This window comes from Epinephelus lanceolatus, chromosome 12, assembly GCF_041903045.1.
Source record: "Epinephelus lanceolatus isolate andai-2023 chromosome 12, ASM4190304v1, whole genome shotgun sequence".
In the NCBI taxonomy this organism is placed as follows: domain Eukaryota; kingdom Metazoa; phylum Chordata; class Actinopteri; order Perciformes; family Serranidae; genus Epinephelus; species Epinephelus lanceolatus.
This window is the reverse complement of record NC_135745.1, coordinates 4,699,838-4,725,676: the sequence shown is the minus strand read 5'-3', so window position 1 is coordinate 4,725,676 and position 25,839 is coordinate 4,699,838. Positions and strand designations below refer to the sequence as shown.

Sequence of the window (25,839 nt, the reverse complement as noted above, 5' to 3'; positions counted from 1 at the left end):
TTAGGATAGAAAAGTCTCTGTCACGAAAACTCCGTTAATTTTGTATCAGAACTCATCTTTCAGTACAGACAAACATAATTACACAACTACTTGAGGTACTTTCACTCTACCAAAAGTAAAGACAAATACTATCAAATGAACAGTCATGTACAGAGTGATGTATGAATGGAACTCATTCCCCAGACACATTACACAGGAAAACAGTAAAACTAGATCTAAATTATTACTAAAACAGCAACTTTTTAATAGATACAGCTAAACTTGTAGGAAGCAGTTATAATGAATATATATATATATATATATATATATATATATATATATATATATATATATGCTATTATTATTAGAATCATTATTATTATTATTATTATCATTATTATTATTATTATTATTATTATTTTTTTTAAGATAATTTTTTCAGGCTTTTGCCTTTAAAGGGCCAATGTGTAAAATGGGTTGAAAACAGTGACATCAGTGGTCAAATTCTAGATTGCAGGGCTCACTCGCTCACCCCTCCCATCGGGTAAATGACGGCGGCCTTGTAGGGACAAAAAGTCATGCGCACAACTTTTTCAGGAGTAGGTCTATCTAGCGATGAGGTGAATGTTTATTTAGAAATCTAAACCATGTTACGATATTGTAATGAATCCCTCACAAGCAGGAGACCAGAGGAGCGTTCGGGAAAAAGGCCCGTTTATTTGAGCACTCCAGAAACTCCGGTAACACTCCACTCCGTCCCAAACTCTGACTCTTCTAGCGTAACAGACACACTTCATAATTTTACACACATACTCGTTTACCATACTAAGTGGGGATCCCCCTCCCCTCTCTGCTCCACCAACCTCCAGCCCGCACACTGACTGACAGCGTAGCCGGTAAACAGAGCTCAGCTGTTTATTTAGCCTAGCAATATCTCCGGACTGTAGTAGCTGCAATGGACGACTTTGAACGCGATTTTGAAGAGTTTCTTGTAGCGGACACAGACTCAGAGCCATACCTGTTTGAGCCGGAGCACACAGATGAGGAACTCCATGTGTTTGATGCTGAGCGGGTGAGAAGAGAGGCTGAATGCACAGAATGGGATTCGGTGCTACTGCTACCATCGTTGGGGAGATATATCATCAGGAGGAAAAGCGCCGCAGAGAGTGCATCACAAGGAGTGAAGTTGCGTCTTCTTTTCCTCGCAGATGACAGTTCGGGTTCATTCTCTCCTGTTGCGTGGTAAGTGTGGTCCATTCACAAACTTTATAACTAAAAAAACTTTTCACTACTCTCTATCGACGAACTACTAACACTCTCTGCTGTTTCCTCCTCCTTCTTCCTTTATTCCGCTGTCTTCGTTGGTTCATTTATAAACGCGAAACGCGTTCTCTGGCTGGCTGGATTGTCCACTCGGTCTGCCGTACATACATGGCGGCGCAAGATGGTGACCTCTTTAAAGCAAGGCCCTTGCTATATATATATATAAAAGCATAATTATAAGGCTACGAAAACCAAACGAATTTTATTTTATAGCGATCATACACTTGTATAAACATATTAATGGGTAGAATATTCAGATTCAGATTCAGATTGACAATAAACCATGCCAAATATTACACACTGGCCCTTTAATGCACAGGACAGAAATGGGGTGAGAGAGAGAGCGGGGGCTGACATGCAGCAAATGGTCGCAAGCCGGAGTCGAACCTGCGACCACTGCAGCGATGCATCGCCTCTGTGCATGGGGCGCCGGCCCTATCTACTACGCAACTGACGCCCTATATTATAATCATTATTATTATTATTATTATTATTATTGATTTCTCTCCAATAAATAAGAGTGCTATGTGTGCTGCTATATAGCTATAATTATAACTATAATTATAGTTATGGTTATAATTTGTGGTTAAGAGTATTATTATTATTACTGTTGTTGTCAGTATTGTTATTATTAATACTATTATTGATGTTAATATGAATACGATGTATAGTATGATTATATCATTGGGATATTGATGTCAGTATGGTATATATGGTATGATTACGGTATAATAATTATGCCATATACCATACCATATGACTATCAACATCATAGTGATGTTGATAGTCATATGGTATGGTATATGGCATGATTGCATCATGGTGACATTAATATTGATATGATATACAGTATGGTTATATCATAATGTGTAATCTAATTTACAACATGGTTTATAGTATAATATACAGTATAATGCAATTTGTAATATTTATATACGGATTGTAGATGGAGAAATATATGATTTGGAAATGTGTTGGGAACATTAAGTGAAATGGTGACTGAAGGGCCACATATAATTTACAATATTGAATAACTGTACTGTCTGTGAAGTGTGTTTTGGTTTACTGTTTCTTTTTGTTTGTTTGGATTTTAATTTAATTTATTTTTTTTTTTTTATGTTACAATGATGCATTGTTATGTAATTGTATGCATGTGTTGGACCCCAGGTAGAATAGCGGCATCATTTGCTGCAGCTAATGGGGATCCTAATAAACTAAACTCACCAAGGCATGTTTTGGATGATTTTGACATAATCTGATAAAAAGCTCAAGTATTAACTCCTCTGACCAGTCTGTGGATAAACAGCATGTGCCACTAATTATAAAGTGAAAAATGAACTGTAAACCAGCAGCATTCTATGGTCTCTTAATGACAAACCTGACTCACCTGTTGGAATTATAGATGAGTTTTATTTCTTATTTTTTTCCAACACAGAATCTCACATTTAGACAGCAACACATACATATACAATATCACACATTAATGTATTATCATAACAAGAATACCATGGCTTCACCATGGTAAAACACAGAAGTTTGTTTGAATATCATTTCACTCAACCATGGCTTAGAGCATACATTATAGAAAACACACGCACACACACTGCAATGAAAATGAATCGATGAAAAGCTCCAGAAGCAACTTTATCCTCTCTGAATCTCTCTTAATATCACTGCTCTGACAACTCCTTCAAATAATGTTCTCCTCATCTCCATGTCTTCATCATGTAACATATATTATAATAACAGCCTGTACATAAATTAATACAAAAATGAGTCAATAGAAAAAATAAATAAGTATGTCAGCAATAATACATAATTCAACTGTAAATAATAAACAACCTGGTCATGTCCTTTTTTTTGTTACAGTGAACAGGATGAGATGTTTATTGTGCTACATGTGCCTATGTACAGTGATATATTTTAACATTTTAAGAAGAAGGAAACAGATTGCAGTTATCAGTCAGAAACGTGTCTTAGCTTTGGAGTGTGGAAGGTAGATTTCACTCAACTCAGATTTGGAACACTTGTATATTTCTCTCGTGCTTTAAGAGTAAACTCTAGGCAGAAAATTGTGAAATGTTCTTAAATTCTTTGTACAGTTCTCTTAAGTACTGAAAACAATCAAATATTTCTTGCTAAGTGATATCATTTGGTCCTCATTATGGACAGATATTGTTAAATAGTGAGTGAATACATTTAAAATAGAATAAAGCAGAAACAAGCAGAGAGTGCAAAAAAAAATTCCAATGACAGAAACATTTCTCTGTAGACATGAGACACATACAGCTCTCACCATTTTATGGCTCTAATAATGTAAATTATGCATTCAATATTAGTATTGTGCACAAGAACAGTATTTTATTATTGTAAGTTGTGTTAGAGGAATTTTGTAATTTTTTTTTAACAACGTCCTCCTGTTGCCAACCAAACAAATTCCTAGAAGGATATGATCTCTGTATCACACAAAATATTAAACATATTCAACAACCTTTGGCACAAGAGCTAAGAACAGCAACAAGTAGCCTCTTTTGAAAGAAACCGCTGGGTTCCAGGTTGTGCCCCTCCCACTTTCAATGTCGTATATTTTTTTTAACCACGTAAATCGTGCTCAGTATGTTATTGTTTGGCCAGCTGTCAGATGCTGGCTGAGAATGTGAATTGACCCTTTGTTAAGTCCCGTCCCTACAACACAGACTGGCCAATCATATCGTGGCATCAGCCAGCTCTAACAAAGGTCCGACAACAACACGGCTCCATAGACTTTCATGCAATTGTGTCAGATTTCCTTTATTTTAGGGCTTTTTTTGTGGGTTTCATGCTAAATAATGTGCCTGGGGCGATAAAACATATTGCGATATATTACCTGTTTTCAACTACAAATAATGATCCCATAGGAAAACTTTGTAAACATCTGTAGTATCTAATAACATCAAGTTTTCAGTCTGTTCATCTCACCTCAACCACTGTTTTGCATCTAAATGTATCTAGTGGACTGAAAAAGCAACAGATTATATTATCAAAGTAGGCTTCCTAAAGTTTAGAATAGAATAGAAAGATCTTAATTCATCCCTGAGGGGAAATTCAACTGTCCAGCAGCTAATAAAAAACAACAATCACACTTCCCCTCATCAACAATAATACAGTGGTATTAAAATAAACATAAAATAAAATAAGTTAAAATAATTTGTATTTGTAATATTAATAATTCATATAATAAAAAATTGATACTTGTCACTGTGTGATGATACAATATTGTCACACAAAAATATCGTGATACTATGCTGTATCAGTTTCCCTCCACCCTTAGTGTTAATGATACTCATTACCTGGAGAGGTTGGAAGGAGATTTATGTTTCTTCCCCGTTCAAAAACAAAAAATCAAACAATGAAAAGTGTAGGATTGTCTAGCTAGCTACTGAAGGTATAGCCCACTGAATGTATACACATGCTGCTTTTATGTTTTAATTATCATAACAATGAAGAAAGACCTACAGGGTGATATTTCCAATATTCAACCCCCTGCGTCGTTGCAGTGTGTGCAGATGTTTAGCTGCCCACGGAGCTCCCCGACCTGCCTGCCGGTGGCGGCATACTGTAGGTTTCCAAAACCAAGCACCTTTCATCTGCACACACTGTGATGACACACAGGTGGTTGAATATTGGAATAGTTTCCCTTTTTATTCGCTGTCCTCTGTCTTGATTGCCAGTGATTTGGTGGTTCACTTTTACATAGTTAGTAACATAGTTAGGCTTTAGCTTCTAACTTTCTTATTATGTTTAACCTGTTTTTGCTGCTGAGTGAATTTTACAGAGTAATTTTTTACCCTCTCTATACCCTCCAGACACATATTGTAGACCTTTCTGTCTGCTTCTCTCTGAAATCTGTTTACATTTTCCCAAAAAATGATGTATTAATTAAATATTTCCTTAGGGAGTGCAGTTAGTTACAGTGTTGACTCTATACTAACTCTGACAGCTTGATGGACCATTACAAAGGGTGGAGCTTAGCGAAGGGTCATTTGAGCTGATGATTTTCCTCTGATATACCCCCAAAAATGCCACATAGGAGGGGCATATTTAGCATATTGTGGCAGAATTTAGTATGATGACCAACTTACTTATTTCCCGGATTTTGTTTTGGTTACCGTGGTCAACAAATGTATGTAGAAATGCAGACAATGGGACTGAAATTGCAACTTTGTTTTTCTGGAGGAGGACCCCTAAGACGTCCTGTTTCATTGTGACCCTGTAACCAATGTTCTGCCCTTGATTTACTGTTACAAACTCATTTCTTCTTCCTGTAAAGCCAGCACAATGTCAGCTCTATCTCACTGAGCCCTCTCATACATTTATGTCTTGGTTATACAATGTGTACATGAGTTAGCATCGTCCTGACTGTACATGTTTATAAAGTGTCAAAAATCACAGAATGTTTGCTCTTACAGGATTCACAGTGCTGTCATGCAATCATGGCAAAGTAGTAATGAGGTAGGTGTGAACGGAAACTTAATGTTAACTTTAATGTTTCTTCAGAGCCTACTGAGTCTGATCCAGTGTGAAAGTAGACTGTCATCTGGGTTATACTGTATATTCATCATGTGCATAGGACACACCAATATTCACATCCTTCATCTTATATAAGCATAATTCTATATATGTATATGTCACTGTATCTGTACGAACTGGTTACATGGTATATTGAATGTACAGTGCTTTGCAGCCCAAAGGATAAAATGTATTGGTTACACAGTAGTTGTGGACTGTTTCTTACAGCAAGCAGAAACAGCTTTATCGTGAGTTTCAGTTCATTCTTTCACTGTCCAGCTGCAACTTAACTGTTCTGGTTCACTCGCACTACTCTCATAGCTTCAAACAGCAGGCAGACACAGTTACTGGTGAACATAGCGGAGCATTTAGCAGCTAAAGAGACAGATATTTCCCTCTGTTAATCATATCAGCTAAAAAGGTAATGATGCCTCAATATCGTGTTCATAAATTGTTTCTGTTCTAAAGTGGCAAAAAAAAACCAAACACTTATTGCAGGTTTAACAAAAGAATGACAGAAAATATTTTACTATATGATACAACACCATTAAACCATCACGATTAACTACTCTCCTCACCCAGAGCCATACATTGACGGATAGATTGGACATTGCAGTCTTCAGCAGCAGCCAAAACTGAGTATATGGTGGCAAAGCAGTTAGGACTACATTTACCATAGAGCCCATTTCTATCTTTGCTCATTCCCCCTCTCTGATGTCTTTGGTTTGATGAGGGTAAACATGTTGTAAGTGATTTTCTCGCTGGCCTATCAGAACTTCCTTGCCTGCAAGGGCCCTGACACACCAAGCCGACGGTTCGACTCCTGTCCTAGTTTTTGCAGCGTGTCTTGTACCATTGGCCCTCGTTGGCCCTTGTCAGATTTTTTTAGGCTGATTCAGCATGATGAAACAGAGATGGCAGAACCGGGCGGTGAGAAAAATCACTCTGATTGGCAGTTCAGCTCAGCGCACAAGAAGAGAAGCAGAAGGGAGGAAAGTAAAAAAAGAGCTCAAGTCAAAAGGGGGTGAGATCCAAACAAACCTGTTATATTAGGTAAGATTATTTCTTCAGCCATTGAGCGCTTTAGCAGAAACGGTTCATAATTGTTTGCGGTATTGTTCACTAGCACATGGTAAATATCATTTGTTCTTTTAACACCTGGTTGTGTTGTTAATGTGCTAACTGGCTAAGTAGCGTCTTGAGTCAGTCCTGTTTGTCTTTCGATTTCCCTTTTTGAATGACGAATACAGACTACCGCTGCCTGCTGCTATGGAGAGTTATTTCCTCCCACCCAGGTGCAGAACGTACATGCTGGTTGGCCACTGGCTGTAGTCCTTGCAGTGCGTTCACATTCAACTTTTTGGCCGAGAACACAGCCCATGTGAGGCAACGCAACAATCAGCTTTTGCCATCACTAGTTCTTTGATGTCAGTTTGGTGCGTCTGGGCCTTAGGAAAGCTTTTGGTACATTTCCACTGGGTGAAATGTGCCCTTACTTTGTGCCAGATCCGACCTGCTGACCTTTTCTAGCTGTGTCCCAGTTCCATACTTCATACTAACCTATGCAGGTTTAGAGTATATAGCACGTTCACACTAAATTACTGTAAATATGCTCAAAGGTGTCATTAGGCTCACTAAATCATCTTGTTTTTTGAGTATACTGTTGATGTAAATGATCAACCTAAAATGCAATGTACAAAGGAAAATAACAAGCTTCTCACAACTGAAACAGGAAAGTAGTGTATCAGCTCCAGAACAAAGTGTCACTGACTGTGGCATTCCATAAAATCTTGTATGATTTCCTGTTGGTGAATAATGTGAGACAAATTGATTTAGTGACTATGTTTATATGCGCACTAAAATTCCACTTTTATTCTGAATTTGACAATTGTCTGTATTTGACATGAATCATGTAAAAAGCATATTCCATTGGATATTCAGAATTAGGCCTTTAGCAATTTCCAAGTATGACATGTGGGATATGCCAGTATTAGTTTAGGTTTTAGGAGCTTTCTTTCTACATGTATACAGTGCATTCAGAACATGCGTCTCAAATGGGGTTTTACTGCAGTTTGTAGCCCATTATAAACAGAGATTGCCTCGAGTGTGACACATAACATACACGTCAGCAGCACTTTATAAACTATAAGAATGGCATAACATGGCTATAACAATCATTTACTGTCCCTGTTATATGGTGGCTGATCTCGTCCTCTTCTCGGAGCGTAAGAGCTTCATTGTTTTAACAATTTGTGGACACATGGCCAGCTCTGTGTGTTGTACACAAACTTACTAGCAACCGTTTGAATGCTTGTGTAGAGATACATGCCCAAAAGAAAAGGTTGTTGAGTATATGCAACTATCACAACGCCCAACTTTTCAAGGTGGTTGAAGGAAAAACAAAAGGAAGGCTGTGCTCACACATCCCAACAAATCCACCACCAATTGAAAACTTTGAAAAAAATCCTATATTTAAGCAAAGAAACAAAATGGCAGAAGCAGCTCCAGCTGTTCAACTTTTCCATATTTTGACATTATAAACGACATGTTAGGACATGTTAATCAGAGTATGCATGGCTGCATGTAAACATTTGTGGAATATTCATTTTCATTAGTCATGTAAAGACCTTATTGGGAATATTGTATTTTTAGGAATAAAAGCAACAACTTCAATATTTTGCACATGTAAACATAGTCACTGAGTCCCAACTGCAAAAATAGTTAACTATGACAATTAATATATACTAAGTACTGTAGCCCAATTGACAATGGATTTTTGAGATCGGTTCCAAAATTAATGTTTGAGAGTTTAAAAAATGATCCAAATGCCATATTTTGTTTTTATATGAATGCGTAATTTAAATCACATATTTGATGGGGATCAAATAAATAGTAAGTGGGACATTTTACAGTGCTCTTTGGTGGACAAACTGTAACAGAGACACTGTTTTTAATCCGCAGCATTTCTGTCTTTTTTTGGTATATGAATACATATTAGCTATAGTTACCGCTAATTCTACCTGCGCTTTAGTGTGGTCACACTTATCAAAGTAAAATAAATACTAAACATGAATAAATTGTTTTTCTAATGGTCTGACTGTTGTGTAGATGGACATTCTTGCCCCACAACGCAACATAATAGCTTGATGTCTCTGAACAAAACTGCAGACAGTGATGTGAAGACTCCAGTGGCAGCTCAGAAAACACATCGTCTAAATTTGTTTTCCATTTTTTGCACCCTGTTTTGTTTTATTCTTTGTAATTGGCAGTAGTCTTTGAGAGTTGCAGTGTTATATCGGTTTGTGCCTTTCACACCTGTCCTTTTGTGTTAGTAGCAAACAATTAAGGTAATCAATGTCTTACAGACTAACTACCAAAATGGTGCACAGTCATCATTAGTGCATAGTCTTTACTGTGAAGTATTAGTATAGCATATGGAAATGGGACACTGACATGGTAAAATGCAGTGTAGAGGCCATTTAATGCTGACAGTTTTCAGGAATGGTCCATTCGTTTAGTGCTACTGATTATAATGTTCATGTATGAACTTCAGAAGCTAAAATGCTTTAAAGAGTAACTTAACGCCTCATGAAAATCTTTTGTTGCTGACCTCCAGTGGTTTAACTTCTCACCTTTGGGCAGTGATGTGCAGGTGTACTGCAGGATGCCATGACATCCCTGTTAATGTGTCTACAGATGCAACAAAGCACACTTTGGACCACATGCTCAGAGGTGAAACAGGCTTGCAACTCTGAGCCAGAGATGGCAGTGAAACACTGCTTTTAAGCCTGCTGTTATGGTACTCTTTCAGGAGTACCTCAAAGTAACCGATGACTAAAAAACACTGGACATCTTACCATGGTGATGGTATAGATATGCATTCACTGTACAACCTGACCAAACTCTTTATACAGCTCTCATCCAACTTAGACCTAAAACTACTAATTGACTAGATAATCTGAAAACCACAATAGCTGAGTATAAGTATAATTTATATACATTTTATCTATGTGACAAAGTCACACAAAGTCCACTTACACATGCTCCAACACTAAAGCTCAAATCAACATAGGAGAGATTATTTTTTCTGTGGACTAATTACCCCTTCAAAACTGCCAATCTGCAGAGGATGGGGATCTTAACTAAGAGACTCAGAGGACACAGGAGTGAGTTGGCAGCTGATACTGTAAATAAATAACAGATAATCTCAACCCTTATGACTGACTGACAACCATCATTTAGGGTTATAAGACTAGGGAATAAGACTGACCTCAAAGGAAGTTGCTCATTTTTATACAGCTGTTTCCTGCCTTGACTTGTTTCAAGCCAATCAGGTTTTCCTAATGGTAATCATTAAATCTTCTGAAGTCAGTTTGTTAGTTTTTACATCTTGCCTACTTCTCATCTTTCCATGCTGACTTCAATTTGTCCCTTTGCAACATGAAAACATTTGAAACTAGGGTTATTGCAATAAAGAACAGCAGAATGATCTCTCCCTCCTGTCTACTGAATCAGCCCTCCTTCACTCCATCCCCCTTTGTATCCACAAAGGGGGATACAAAGGGTCGCCCGACCTCTTACTTCTCTCCTCATCCACTTCAACTCTTTTGTTGCCGTTGTTGTCATGGGAGCCTTGCTGACATGGTAACCCCCACATGAGCGATAGTTGGTAAGAGATCACTTCAGGTCAATGCCCTGAGTCTGGGACTGAGCCTTCTCTTTGGCCTAAAACACAGATAAAAGACAAATGAGGATGATTTCAAATATGCTGTGTTATGCCATGATATTTTACAGATACAGTTGTTAAGCTATTTGTTGTCTGGAAAAATGGATGTCTATTCAACCATCGCAAAAACCTGCAAAACATTCTTTTATGCAAAAGGTCAATGAGGGCATATCAAAGTACACTTTTACAGTACAATACATTCATTTAGCTGATGCTTTTGTCTAAGCCATCTCCAGTAAGTATGATTTTTACAGGTAAGGTGCACTAATGCAGAAGGGTTGTTTGGGTAAGGTGGAATTTACATAATGTAAAGGCGTTGGTGACTATTAATCCACCTTTAAACAAGACATATTACTCATCTCATAAGTTTTCAGGAGCTGAGCCAATCACAGTGATGTATGGGAGAAGTGGCTTCTACTATTTTTCAATGTGGATTTAAACTTCATGCTAACATGCTCACATTGACAATGACAACCATATTCACCATCTTTATTTAGCTTGTAAGCATGCTAACAATTGCAAATTAGCATTACACACAAAGAACACCTGCAATTGATAGGGATTACACATGTATTATAATATTATTTTGAATTACATTATGATATCTACTATAATCGCAGTTCATAAACCTAGGTAGGTACCAAAGTTTGGGAAACTTTTTGATGACACTAGATGTAACATCAATCCAATGTTGCTGAGAAACCAAGAATGTCAACCTGCTGGTGGCGCTAGAGCAAAAGTCAGGAAATCACTCAAGTCATGAGATGTTATCCTCAAGGGACAGTGAATGTTTGTATAAAATGTCATCTCGAAAGAGATATTTTAGTGTGGACCCATTTGGTGGACCAACTACCTGATTTTGCCATCCCACAGGCCACACTGCCAGCTTTTTCTTTTGTAAACTCGCCAATATGTTGTTTTCTTTAACATTAACACATAACATGCATAAATATTTTATAAACATCCACTAAAATTTTTTTTTTTTCAGGAATTGTGACCAACATATGTACTGAGCTGATCATGTTACAGCTGAAACTTATGCTTTCTAATGGACAGTCTATATAATGGCATTCTCGGAACCCATCGGCTGTATTCGGCGTCTGACTTCCAGCAGATGGCGATACAGCCTCTGGGGGCAGACCCCTGATTTTTTGGCATTCCGGTTTGATTTGGGCGGAGGAAGCAAATTTCCGTTTCCGACTTCCGTTTATATAAGTAAATATGCTGAACCATTGCGATGGATTCAGAGTTAGCAGTGATGCCAATTATATTCCGCCTCGTTAGTTCATCGCACAAACCATTTAACCTGGCAACAACTGCAGCCGGCTCAAACATGATTGCTCAATATCATGCAGACTACAAACAGCCTACAACCGGAAACCGGGGCTCTTCCGCTCTTCTTTCGGAGGCAATATCTCCGGGGTTTGCCTACAGACTCTACATTCACTGAATGTAGAGTCTGTATATAGAGACTAATATAATGGAGACACTACTGGAGGTTTGGAGGCTTTATGGAGAACCTACCCAAACCTGATGTGCAAAAATTAATCAGAAAAGAAAAAATAGACAGGGATTCGACAAAAGAGGGGCACAAACAAAGACTGACCCAATCCAAATAGACTAAAGCAGGGGTCAGCAACCGTAGGCAAGCTTGCCACTGCTAGCACACTGTAGCTTAACCCATGGCACACTAGCAATAAGTGAACAAGTGAGTGCCCTCTCATTTGCATGCCAAATTACCTCGTTCACAGCCATTGTTATCACAGCCACACACTCTCTGCAAAGACCTGCACTACTGTGCTTCTGGCCGGCTAGTACTCATTGCCTTCTTTGCAGAATATGGGTAGGAACAACAATAGTCCTACCAGAGCGGGCTTGGTAGACGATGGCAGGCCAGCTAACTAAAAAGGCTAAAGTAAAGGTATTGGCCTTTCAGCCCTCGTGGATATAAACCCCAATTTCCACATACTCCGTCTGTGCTGGGCAGCGCAGTGCAGTGCATAGCAGAAACGTTCCCATTCTAGTGAATAGCTTCATTTCCACAGTGAGCGCCATGCAGCGTCCCTGGAGCGTCCCAGAAGTGCCACGGCTCTCCACTTCGTCGGAGATACGCGCCAGTCTATTTTTCAGTGACTGCGTGCCCATTGCACATCAAGCCATGAAGCTCAGATCGCACCAAACCGGAAACGGAACGCACACAGCATCCGGTAAATTGTAAACTCTCAATCTTTTAAAAATCACGTCACATCCTGTTGCACAAGTTGTCAGTCAGTGCAAGGGTCCGAAGAAAGGTGGACGAGGATACAAGGATAAGGATACAAACCGAAAGGAGAAGACCTAGTGTGAAATTGCAAGAGTTTTGGGAGTGAATGGTGTTTCTTATCGCATGATTTCGCAGTTTCCATGTGTGAGCTTGCAGCTCTGCTATACGGCGTGGCGCTCCAGAAACGCATCCAGTAGGCGAAGGTGCATGCTGTCCGTCGCTCCAGATCCACGGCGCTGCGTAGCGCGGCGCAAACGGAGTATGTGGAAATTGGGGGTAAGAGTTGGGTTTTGCTTTTCAGAAGGACCATGCAGTGTGCTCCGTACTCTATGTCTTAAAAATTTTGCCAAATGTACCATTAAATGTGTTCTATCAAGTATGGTAGGCAAGTGAACATCCTGACAGCGGAGCCAGGCAGGTGGTGTAAAAGAAGCCATGGTATTTAGCATTGCACTCAGTGAGAGTGTGGATATGAATGGCGTACCACGTTTGGCAGTCATTTGACTGTGATTTGACTGGGAGGAGCTCTGCTGCTTAAAACCAATGCCTTAAACAACAAAAGGTAAGGACGTATCCAAAGTTTTTATGGAGCATTTTGAGCAGCGAGGGATTGACTTTGAATTAATGTAGCAAACTGATTAACAAGAAAATAATTAAATGGCACTACATATCAAAAAGGTTGTAAACCTCTGGATTAAAACACCCAAAATCCAGAACCACTCACAACAGGACCCTATCAAAACCATGAGAATTTATATAGTCTGGAAGTGGTCTGACTTGGTCCAAGGTTTGCTCTTGGATACTAAGAACCAAGTGGACCTATAAACTAAAGATTACTATATGTAAGTTGCATATGTGTGGTTACCAACTCACCCTGAGCGAGGGCCGAGGAGGCCTAACTGGTTTGACTGATTGTGCTGGCTCTGCTACTGGGTTTGGCTTCCTTCTCTCCAGAGGCTCTAGATCGTCCGCTACATCAGGACAACCAATGTATCCTCCAGCCCCGAATACTGAACCCAGATCACCTTCTAACAAGCTGTGACCAGTGGGAGCATTGGATGGTGCAATGTCCTGGTTGGCAGGCATGTTACTGACGGCCATGTTGAGGGTGTCGGCAGTACTGGTGTTTGTTTTGTTGGTAGTGCAGATACCAGTGTTACTGAGTTCAAGTCCCAGCAGGTCCTCTGATGCCACATCACTGTCTGAGCTGTTATTGGTGGGACTGACATCAAGCTCTGGTTCCACAATGCACTGGTTATTGTTTGCTTCGGGGAGAACTTCCTTACTTAACAAGTCCAGCACCTCCTGGTTGTCATGGCTACCTAAGTCTACCAATTCCTGATTTTCACTGCTACTGAGATCCAGGAATTCCTGGTTGCCATGGTTACCTGAAACTAGAACTTCCTGATTTTCTTTGCTACCAAAATCCAGCAAGTCTTGGTTACCATGGCTATCTAAATCCAGCACTTCCTGATTTTCAGGATCGGAGAAATCCAGCGGTTTCCGATTGCCATGGCTACAAGGTTCCAGCACTTCTTGGTTATCATAGTTACAAGGTTCAAGTAGTTCCTCATTGGTGATATTGCGATAGGGTTCTACCACTTCCTGGTTGTCATGACTACAGAGATCCAGGAGTTCCTGGTTTTGATGGCTAACTAACCCTGCGTTGTCAAGCCTAAAAGGTTCCAGCACTTCTTGGTTTCCATTGTTACACAAATCCAGCAGTTCCTGGTTATTGTGGCTACAATGTTCAAGCACTTCTTGGTTTTCATGGGTATGAGGTTCCAGTACTTCCTGGTTGCTATAGTTAGAGGGTACTTCTTGCTTGTTGTTGTCATAAGAACAAAGGTCCATTGCCTCCTGCTTATTATGGCCACCAAAGTCCAGTACCTCTTGGTTTTCTTCCTCAGGGCTGAGCTTAAAGCCATAAGGGTCAGAGTCCCGTACCATTTGGGAGGAGGTGATGTCAAATCCATAGCGATCAAAGTTTAGTTGGTCTGGTTGAGAGGAGGTGGGCTCAGGGTCAAAGGTCAGATCATTTTCAGGGGGTTCTGGGCTCAGTTCAGCCTCATCAGGGTCTAAGAGGGTGTGACTAGAATGTTCTGGACTGAGTTTAAAACCATATGGGTCAAAGGAAGACTGACTAGTTGGTTCATAGCTCAACTCAAAGCTAAGCTCTCTGCTGTGATCTGAGTCTGGCTGGATGAAGAGGTTCTGAGAGTCTAGGGAGTTTTGGGGAGTAGCAGGGTTTTTGGGTTCCTCTTCACTGTGGCCAGCCCATTCTGCCCCCTGACTGGAGGTAACATAATGGGACAGATTTTGCTCTGTGTTGCCTGTCAAATCTGGTTCCAAAAGGACTTGTTCACCGAGCTCAGTCACAGCCTGAGCTGAACCAGACTTCAGACCTAGGAGAAGAAAACAATGAGGGGTCAAGGCTAGAACTATCAGGGGCAAGACTATTAGAGAACCTGAAAAGCAATGAAATAAAACTTGTTGAAATTACACCATGATGACTTGAGACAACAGTCAACCATTTAAGAGTAGTATATGAAGAGGATCAAAGTAGCTCAAACTAATAAATGTTTGAAACAGAAAGAGGTCAGTGTTCAAGGACATATGATTTAGAATATAGAGTGAATCACAGTATTTATTTACCATAATTTTCAGGCAGAAAACCCCCACATCATTTATATAAAATCAAACAGCGCTGAGCAAATGCTGCCTAAATTTGTTAGTTTAAGTGTATGCTGTATTTAGAATATTTTCACTGCTTTACCTTGTAGACAGCCTTTTCTAATGGGGAATTGAAGCTGTTACATAGAAGTCACCAGACTCCACTGACAAAATCAGTAATTTCACCTACCAGGACACTGGAGTTGCTGGCCACAGCGCCCTTGATTGGTTAGTGTTTAAGGTGAAGTTGAGCAAATATTCCAATATAGTGTACACTTAGAATGATATTTATTTTTTTAGTCAGCTAAAATACATTTTGCTGGGGCCCTGTCAAAGCAGTACATTGCTTAGCTTCTGTATCACTAGATAATACATTTATTTTAATTACATACCAACGGTCACATATTAAAGTTTCTAGAAGGATAGCCTATATTTTGTCTGGCTGAGATTTTTATTTTGCATGTAATAGCTCTGCTCTGTGCTGGAGGTTTCAGGTTTTTAGCTTGTATTTGCATAGACAAAGATTAGCATTCAAATTTGTGATGTACCTAATCAAGCTTTCCCAGGGTACATTTAAATCTCAGATTGTAGGAAAGTGCACTGACCATGCCCCCTTCAGTAGAGGAATGTGAAAATACCTCTCTAGTGACAAACTTTAAACTTGATCGAAAAATTTGTTCTTGTCCTGAGTTTTATGCATTTTGACTCTACTTCATGAATATACAGAGACAGGAAAGAAAAGGGGTGAGACAGGAGAAGTTGGTCAGTTGGCCCAAAGGCTGTTTAGTGAGAATACAGTAAACAGGAATTATGCATGTGTATGTAAATGTAAGACTGAGACTACTTAGGGACTAAAAGTAAAGTTTTATCAATGGGGTGAGGCTTAAAGACTATATAAGTCCACAGGTCACAAGCTGTGTTTTAATATTTTTTCCATAATAAAAGAGAAGCTTTGATTACTTGAAAGTGCATCATCAGTTACATGGATCATCCCCACCCCCTAATTCATTATGTGTGAAATTTGGCTCTTAGCAACACAAAGTGTTGAACAATTACCCTTTACACCATAGCAGGAAATCATGAAACATGAATTGTAGCACCAACCCACACACTTAAAATAACAGTACCACTGAGTGAGTGTGCATGAACTTAAGTATAAATTACCTTGTTCCAGTCCTGCTGTTGCCTCAGTGGTAGTCTCTCCAGCAAGAGATCCGAGACTCTGTTCTTCTATGTCAGAGGGAGGAGAGACAGCGCCAAGGTCCAGCTCGTACCCATTAGGGTCTGATTCTATAGAATACTGACCCTGGGACCTCCAGCCGTGGATGGGCTGCGGCCCAAGCTCCTCTGACGAGCTCTGAATGGGTTTAAACCCGCAAGATTCATCAACCACAGCGATGGCGTCCAGGTCCTCTCTGCTGTAGCTAATTTCTATGTCGCTGTCTTCATCCGGGAATTCGGACTCAAAGCACTGAGTTCCTGTTGAGGCTTTGTTTTCAGCACAGGACAGGCTAGTGTCCGCCTCATCACCGACAATCCCTGCCCCCTCATCAGTGCCAGCGTTCGCCTCTGGGAACAAAATATCTGATGCAAAGGGGTCGCTGCCTTTGAAAGGGTCTGAAGCGAATCCACCTGGCAAACAAAAGTGTTCAAAAAAAGTTAGTGACACATCAGTTAAAATGTAATGTAATGTCAAGAAAAGCTGAAACCAGGCACTATGACACAAGAATTTTCTAACAATAGATAAAAAGTAAAAAGTAAAAGCTGTGTCAACAGCAGACAAAAACCCTGAAACCAAAAGTAGAGGAAGTAGTCCTTCAGTAAAAGCAACAATACCACAATGAATTAAAAACATTAAGCTACAGCTGGATAGCTCAGCGGTTAAGGCTACGGAGTTTGGCGACTCAAATCCTGATCAGGGCAGGTCAATCAATCAATCAATCAATCAATCAATCAACATTTATTTCTATAGCCCTTTACAAAACCCAAAGGTACCTAAAGTGCTTAACAGTGTCAAATAACAATGAAAAAAAAAATAAATAAATAAATAAAAAAATAAAATAATACATAAAAGAAAAAAAAACAATGGAAAGTGCGACAGTGCTACTGGGTATTAAAAGCCTTTCAACATAGATGAAATACATTAAAACAGAATAAATAAACCTAAAAAAAGGATAGTCCTAGTCAGAATTAAAAGCCATTCTAAAAAGGTAGGTCTTCAGCTTAGATTTAAAAAGGCCAAGATCAGTAGTGGTACGAATGTCAGGGGGTAGCTTGTTCCACAATCTTGGAGCAGCAACAGTGAAAGAGCGGTCACCCCATTTTTTGTATCGTGACCTTGGGACTTCTAAAAGAAGCTGACCAGATGAACGCAGGGCCCTGCCACTATCGCAGACAGTTAAAATCTCTGACAGGTAGGGAGGAACCAGGCTGTTAATGGCATTAAAAACAAACAACAGAAGTTTAAAATTTATCCTACAACGAACTGGAAGCCAGTGGAGTGATGACAGCACAGGAGTGATGTGTTCACGTCTGTTTGTTAAAGATCAGGCCGCAGCATTCTGTACAAGTTGAAGTCGTGAAAGGGTAGACTGGCTGAGGCCTACATAAAGGGCATTACAGTAATCTAATCTTGAGCTGATGAATGCATGAATTGCCTTCTCAAGGTCCTGCCAATTGAGAAAAGGCTGCACTTTGGCCAAGAGACGGAGCTGGAAAAAGCTCGTTCTAACAACAGAACTAATCTGTTTATCGAATTTTAAACCACTGTCAAATGTTACACCAAGATTTTTTACACGTGGTTTAAAAAAGGGGGTCAGAGTGCTACAAGTTGTTGCACTAACATCCGACATAGGTGAAGTGCCAAACAAAATACAGTCAGGTCCATAAATATTTGGACACTGACAAGTTTCAGCATTCCAGCTCTGTACAACACCACAATGGATTTGAAATGAAACAATCAAGATGTGCTTTAAGTGCAGACTCTGAGCTTTAATTTGAGGGTATTTACATCCAAATCAGGTGAACGGTGTAGGAATTACAACACATTGTATATGTGCCTTCCACCTTTTTAAGGGACCAAAAGTAATTGGACAATTGGCTACTCAGCTGTTCCATGGCCAGGTGTGTGTTATTCCCTCGTTATTTCACTTACAAGGAGCAGATAAAAGGCCTAGAGTTCATTTCAAGTGTGGTATATTCATTTGGAATCTGGTGAGGTCATCTCTCAATATGAAGTCCAAAGAGCTGTCACTATCAATGAAGCAAGCCATCATTAGGCTGAAAAATCAAAACAAACCCATCAGAGAGATAGCAAAAACATTAGGTGTGGCCAAATAAACTGTTTGGTACATTCTTAAAAAGAGAGAACGCACTGGTGAGCTCAGCAACACCAAAATACCTGGAAGACCACGGAAAACAAGTGTGGTGGATGACAGACGAATCCTCTCCCTCGTCAAGAAAAACCCCTTCCCAACAGTTGGCCAGATCAAGAAAACTCTCCAGGAGGTGGGTGTATCTGTGTCCAAGTCAACAATTAAGAGACGACTTCACCAGAGGAAATACAGAGGTTTCACCACAAGGTGTAAACCATTGGTGAGCCTCAAAAACAGGAAGGCCAGATTAGAGTTTGCCAAGAAACATCTAAAAGAGCCTGTACAGTTCTGGAACAACATCTTATGGACAGATGAGACAAAGATCAACTTGTACCAGAATGATGGAAAGAGAAAAGTATGGAGAAGGGAAGGAACTGCTCAAGATCCAAAGCATACCACCTCATCAGTGAAGCATGGTGGTGGTAGTGTAATGGCGTGGGCATGTATGGCTGCCAGTGGAACTGGATCTCTTATATTTATTGATGATGTGACTGCTGACAAAAGCAGCAGAATGAATTCTGAAGTGTTTCGGGCAATATTATCTGCTCATATTCAGACAAATGCTTCAAAACTCATTGGACGGTGCTTCACAATGCAGATGGACAATGACCCGAAGCATACTGCGAAAGCAACCAAAGAGTTTTTAAAGGCAAAGAAGTGGAATGTTTTGCAATGGCCAAGTCAATCACCTGACCTGAATCCAATTGAACATGCATTTCACTTGCTGAAGACAAAACTGAAAGGAAAATGCCCAAAGAACAAGCAGGAACTGAAGACAGCTGCAGCAGAGGCCTGGCAGAGCATCACCAGAGACGAAACCCAGCGTCTGGTGATGTCCATGGGTTTGAGACTTCAGGCTGTCATTGACTGCAAAGGATTTGCAACAAAGTATTAAGAAGTGACAATTTGATTTATGATTATGTTAGTTTGTCCAATTACTTTTGGTCCCTTAAAAAGGTGGAAGGCACATATAAAATGTGTTGTAATTCCTACACCGTTCACCTGATTTGGATGTAAATATCCTCAAATTAAAGCTCAGAGTCTGCACTTAAAGCACATCTTGATTGTTTCATTTCAAATCCATTGTGGTGTTGTAACGAGCTGGAATGCTGAAAATTGTGTCAATGTCCAAATATTTATGGACCTGACTGTACATTCAGTTTTGTTGTCATTCAGGTGCAGAAAGTTTTGTGCCAGCCACTGCTTTACGTCACTTATACAATCCATTAACTTATGAAATGCAGTACTTTCATTGGGTTTCATCGGCAAATAAATCTGTAAATCATCTGCATAAAGATGGAAAGACAGATTGTGTTTTGTTATTATTGATCCCAGAGGTAGCAAATACAATGAAAATAGGATAGGGCCAAGAATAGATCCTTGTGGCACCCCACAAGGGAGAGATGCATGTGATGAGTGGAGGTCACCAATGATCACAGAAAAGCTCCTATTGGCCAGGTAGGACCTAAACCATTGAAGAGTGGTGCCTCGGATGCCGACATACTGCTCTAGGCGAGATACAAGGACTGCATGGTCGACTGTATCAAAGGCCGCTGTGAGGTCCAGCAGCACCAGCACAGTGGGATTCCCAGCATCCACAGACAAGGCAATATCATTGTGCACCTTTAACAGTGCTGACTCGGTGCTATGTCGGGGTCTAAAACCAGACTGAAATTTATCAAGAACTGAATTTGTCTCTAAAAATGACTGTAATTGTATAAAAACAACTTTTTCTAAGACCTTAGAAAGAAAAGGCAAATGGGAGACAGGTTTAAAGCTGTACTGCACAGAAGGGTCAAGATGTTTTTTTTTAGGAGGGGCCTTACCACAGCATGTTTGAAGGCAGCTGGGACAGACCCTGAACTAAGACAGGAGTTAATAAAAACAAGGAGACTTGACCCAACAGAATGAAAAACCTTCTTTAAGAATTTGGCAGGAATAATATCTAAGGGACACTTAGTAGGTTTCACGCCATTAACCACCTTAGTGAAAAACGACAGAGAAATTGTCTCAAACCGCTCGAAAACGGGAGACATTGCAGGAGGAGCACACACATCACCAGGAGAGATAGATATTTTACTAATATTCTGCCTGACAGATGCCACTTTCTCAGTAAAAAAAGAAACAAACTCTTCACATGTTGCCGTGGAAGCATCAGACAGGACAGTGGGGCATGGGTTAATGACAGAGTCTATAGTGTTAAATAACACCCTTGGATGATGAGAGCTGTTAGATATGATAGAAGACAGATATTTAGGTAACACATATCCAGTCTGGACCCTTAGGTAAGGTTCATAATGCTGCTAGCTATGAGTGAAACTGCAAAAGCAAGAGTCATATTAGCTCAGACTTCACCCAGGTCAAGAGGGTTTGTGTTGGTTGATGAGAAATGTTGAGAAAAACATAGATGGACTAGAGGAGAGAATATGGAACAACAAATTGGGTACCAAGCCCCAAGCCGTTACAACACAATACATTCCCTTATGACCTGAGATTGAGAATAATGATTAAACTGGATCACCAAGATGACTACCAAGGCTAAGTGACAAAGTACCCTCTGAAAGTCTACTAGATGATGTGAATGCAGCAGTATGAACTATCCCCACTAGGACCATTACTGAGACCAGTGATCCTAGAGATGCTTGGCTACAAGATGAACACCATGAGCCACAAAGAGCATTACCCTCCATGGAGAAGGAGGCTGGAGGCCAAGATCAAGGTGATGCAGAGAGAGGTTAGTCAACTCTCAAAGCTACAGAACGGTGTAGGGAACAAAGACATATCTAAGAAGTACAACAAACTGCCTATACCTGAGGCACTGGAGACTGCCAAGCAAAGGCTCACAGCTCTGGCCACCCGCCTAAAGAGACACACAAGAGAAGAAGAAGCCAGGAGAATAAATAGGATGTTCTCCACCAAACCATCCAAAGTGTACTCTCAGTGGCAAAGTAACAACACGAGAATAGATCCACCAAGCGCTGAAACTGAACAATTCTGGAAGAGCATATGGGAAATTGCATATGGGAGAGGGGACATCACATAGCACCTATGCTAAGTGGCTAGTGGATTTAGGAGCAGAACACAGCAATCTCCCAGAACAAGAGCCAGTTAAATCCACGAAAGAGTATCAGGTATGAAGAGCTGGACAGCACTGGGCCCCTGACGTGATCCACACCACCCAGCACCCTGAGAGTGTACACTAAGCATAGCAAGAGGGGTCGAGGACTGGTGAGTCACTATCCAGGACGAAACAACCAAGATCCAGGCATACATCAGGAAGATGGCCCCCAAAGATGAGCGGCTAAGTGAATACCTCAGGCAGCAGAATCCCTGAGAATGCAGAAGAGGAGGACGAACCTTCATGGAAGGACAAGCCCCTGAATGGCATATACCACTTAGAGATTGAAGAAGTGGCCGACAACAAGAAATCCTACCAGTGGCTGGAAAAGGCTGGATTGAAAGACAGCACAGAAGCACTAATCATGGCAGCACAGGAACAGGCACTTAGTACAAGCTCAACAGAAGCAGGGGTCTACCACACCAGACAGGACCCCAGGTGCAAACTGTGCAAAGATGCTCCTGAGACAGTTCAGCACATAATAGCAGGGTGTAAGATGAAGGCAGAAATAGTGTACATGGAACGCCATAACCAAGTGGCTGGCATAGTGTACAGGAACATCTGCACTGAGTATGGGCTAGAAGTCCCAAGGTCAGAATGGAAGAGTCCTCCTACGGTGGTTTAGAATGACTGAGCTAAGATCCTGTGGGACTTCCAGATCCAGACTGACAAACTGGTAATGGCTAACCACCCGGATATCGTGCTGATCGACAAAGAACAGAAGAAGGCAGTGGTGATAGATGTAGCAATCCTGAGTGACAGCAACATCAGGAAGAAGGAACATGAGAAGCTCGGAAAATACCAAGGGCTGAAAGAGGAGCTAGAAAAGATGTGGGAAGTAAAGGCAACAGTGGTGCCAGTGGTAATCGGGGCACTTGGGGCTGTGACCCCTAAACTGGGAGAGTGGCTCCAGAAGATTCCACATTTCACACACACACACACACACACACATATATAATTTGCGATCAGAGAGTACTCCTCTTGAAATTTAAAATAAAATGGTGTGTACTCCGCTAGTGCATTAATACTCACCAGAGGAATCAGTTTTAGGGAACAGGTCTTCATTGAAGAGGTCATCTACAAATCAAGTGAGAGAGAAATTGTAAAATGATTTTACACAACCAAAGACATATAATAAGCATTAAAGACTAAACAAACCACACATAACGATCATTTCCACCACTTTGCACTGATGTTTTAGCCTTTGGCAGTCAGGAAGGAGCATAACTCTTATGACCGAGTTAATACACTAGACTAGACAACACACTGAACCACTGGTCAGTAACCACTGAATTCTAATGATGGACACACCCCAGTGTTTCCCATACATTCATTTATCTGTGGCGGTGCACCACGAATAAATTATCTCCGCCACATATAGATTTTTCTACTTTTGGCGCTACCTGTTCAACCTCGCTCATAAACACATTATAATGGGACTCACTGTCTGTGAATGTAGCTTGTCGTTACAATTCCGGTGCAATAGGTGGCGGTATGCATCCTAAAGACGCACTTAACGCACCTGGTCTGCCAGAAGAAGAAGTAGAAGCAGACATAGTAGCAGAACGGATCCAAAGACGAAAGTAAGACCTCTCGGTACAAATATGTGGGCAAACAAGTCCAAAAGTGGTCTGAACAACTCTAACTCATCATGTTATATTAGCCTGAGTCTGTATTAACATAGCTGGAAGCTCAACATGTGCAGAGACATTAACTCACGCTGTTAGTAGTGTTAATTGCAGCGTGAGTCCCGTAGCAGCTCACCCCCGTTAATCAATTACAGCGGCTCCACCGGCAACGGGAGCGGCGCGACAACCACCGTCTGTCGCGCGACAACTCTCTATTTTACGCGGCTCTTCTATTTTTGTCGCGCTACGCTCCCCTATGCGACCCTCCAGCAGATAAAAACTACATGAAATAGTGTGCTAAACGAGCACAATGTGTTTTTAAATGAATAAACCATTATCAGAGGTGATATGTGATGATTTTTTTTCATGCATTTACCCATGTTTATCCGTGACATTGTGTAAATGTCCATGGCGGACATTTGAAAGTGAGTAGATGACAAACAGTAGGCCTACAGTAAACTTGTAGATAACTCAAATATATGTAATAACTTAGGTGGGAAATGCTTTAACATTTCATGCAGCTTACATGCAGCCTCTTGGCTCCGCAAACGGTAAACAACCCCGCTGGCTTCTCTACGTGTCGCTTCCGTACGCAGTCAGTAGAGCCCAAATGAATAGAGTGTGCCAGGGCTGAGGTCAAAACCCGGAAGTTTAGCATTGCGCTGGTTCCCGGAAGAGAAAGTGAATGTGATTTTTGCATTGCATTTTGGATTATGTCAGAAAATAAGCTCTGTGGCTAACACAAGTTTATGATACTTACTGGTTTTGTTCAGCAAGATCTTCACATATGAACACCTTTCATACCGCATTTGAAGCTTAAATGCGATCGCCAGAAGTAAAAAGCTAACGTTAGGCTTTAACGGACTACATGACTACTTCACGGTAGCATGACTCAGCCCCAGTAAGCTTTCAACTGATTTCAGCTGCTTTATTTTAAAAACATTGTATAATGGGGAAATCGGACTGTTTAAGCTAAATAAGAAGCTGTAATGGCGGACTGCCAGCACTCTCGCCTGTTCGGGGTTGATGATGTTTAATGTCCCCGACAGGGTTTGTAGTCGTATTGAGCAACTTGTTAGCAACCGCCTTTTTTGCGAAACGTAAAAGCTTCAAAATTCACAAGTAGGGTATTTACTGACGTGTTTTATGTCGTAGAACAAAACCTGAAACTCGCTTAAGCTTTTGTTAACCACAGACCTTATTTGAGGCATTTTACCAAAATCCCATTCAAAAACGTATTGACTTTTAGACGAGAGAACCGGAAGTGCTAAAAGTGCTAACGGCGTTCCAGGTTTACTGGCACACTCTATACGCTGTGACGCTACGCTGACATGACGCTTACGTTTGCAGCCGGTGGAGCCCGGCCCTAAGGTTCTGCTCGTTAGTAATTAACTCTGACGTTGGATGTTCACTCCTTCCCACAGATGAGTATTGAAAAGAACCCCCCCAGGTCCACACCACCACAAATAGATTCCTGTCCTGTGGGAAACACTGCACCCTACAAATTTTTGTGAGTGCCAGTGTTCTTGTACCAAAAAAATAATGAACAGCAGCCAGCAGCTGTTTATACGCAGTGAGTGATCACAAGATTAATCAATTTAATTTTAATTTTAATTTAATTTAACTTATATAAGTAAATTCAATTTTTTCGCTCTTTTTCACTCTGCCATTAACACACAGGTCCGAAAGACGCACATGCACAAACAGGACCTATATATGCACAAAGTGGCGAGATGTCAGAGTGAGGGGGCTGCCACGGACAGGCGCCCCGAGCGGTTGGGGGTTTGGTGCCTTGCTCAAGGGCACCTCAGCAGAGCCACGCTCCATATTTGGTCCGGACGGGGACTTGGACAGGCAACCCTCCGGTTCCCAACCCAAGTCCCTATGGACTGAGCTACTGCCACCCCATTAGAAAAGCGCTTTACAAGTGCAGGTCCTATTACCACAGTTTCAAGGTGGGCACCCAAGATGAGTGTCACCTATTCACTATCTCAACAAATATCTCCCCTTCTGTTTCTGAGAACTGACATTGGATAATGGCCATGGAGGTGTTTTTGGAGAACATTATGATGTCACAGTGAAGTTGACCTTTGACCTTTTGGATATAAAATGTAATCACTTCATTATTTTATACTATTAGACATTTGTGTGAAATTTTGTCAGAATTAGCATGTGAATTCCTGAATTATGGCCAAAAACATGCTTTG

General features: G+C 40.7%; 1 protein-coding gene and 1 pseudogene across 4 annotated transcripts in view; one reads left to right on the top strand and one right to left on the bottom strand.

Annotated features, from left to right (window-relative positions):
* Positions 1 to 2,692: 2,692 nt before the first annotated feature.
* LOC117271902 (uncharacterized) overlaps positions 2,693 to 25,839 on the bottom strand; it is a 46,359-nt gene continuing 23,212 nt past the window's right edge. For all 4 annotated transcript variants that reach the window (XM_033650439.2, XM_033650438.2, XM_033650436.2 and 1 more), the window contains 4 exons: positions 23,037 to 23,081; positions 16,677 to 17,144; positions 13,713 to 15,244; positions 2,693 to 10,575 (listed from right to left, as the gene is read on the bottom strand). In XM_033650439.2, the coding sequence (XP_033506330.1) occupies positions 10,528 to 10,575; positions 13,713 to 15,244; positions 16,677 to 17,144; positions 23,037 to 23,081 (2,093 nt within the window). In that variant the 3' untranslated portion in view covers positions 2,693 to 10,527. The remainder of the gene's footprint in view (positions 10,576 to 13,712; positions 15,245 to 16,676; positions 17,145 to 23,036; positions 23,082 to 25,839) is intronic.
* Positions 21,525 to 22,962, top strand: LOC144465029 (uncharacterized; annotated as a pseudogene).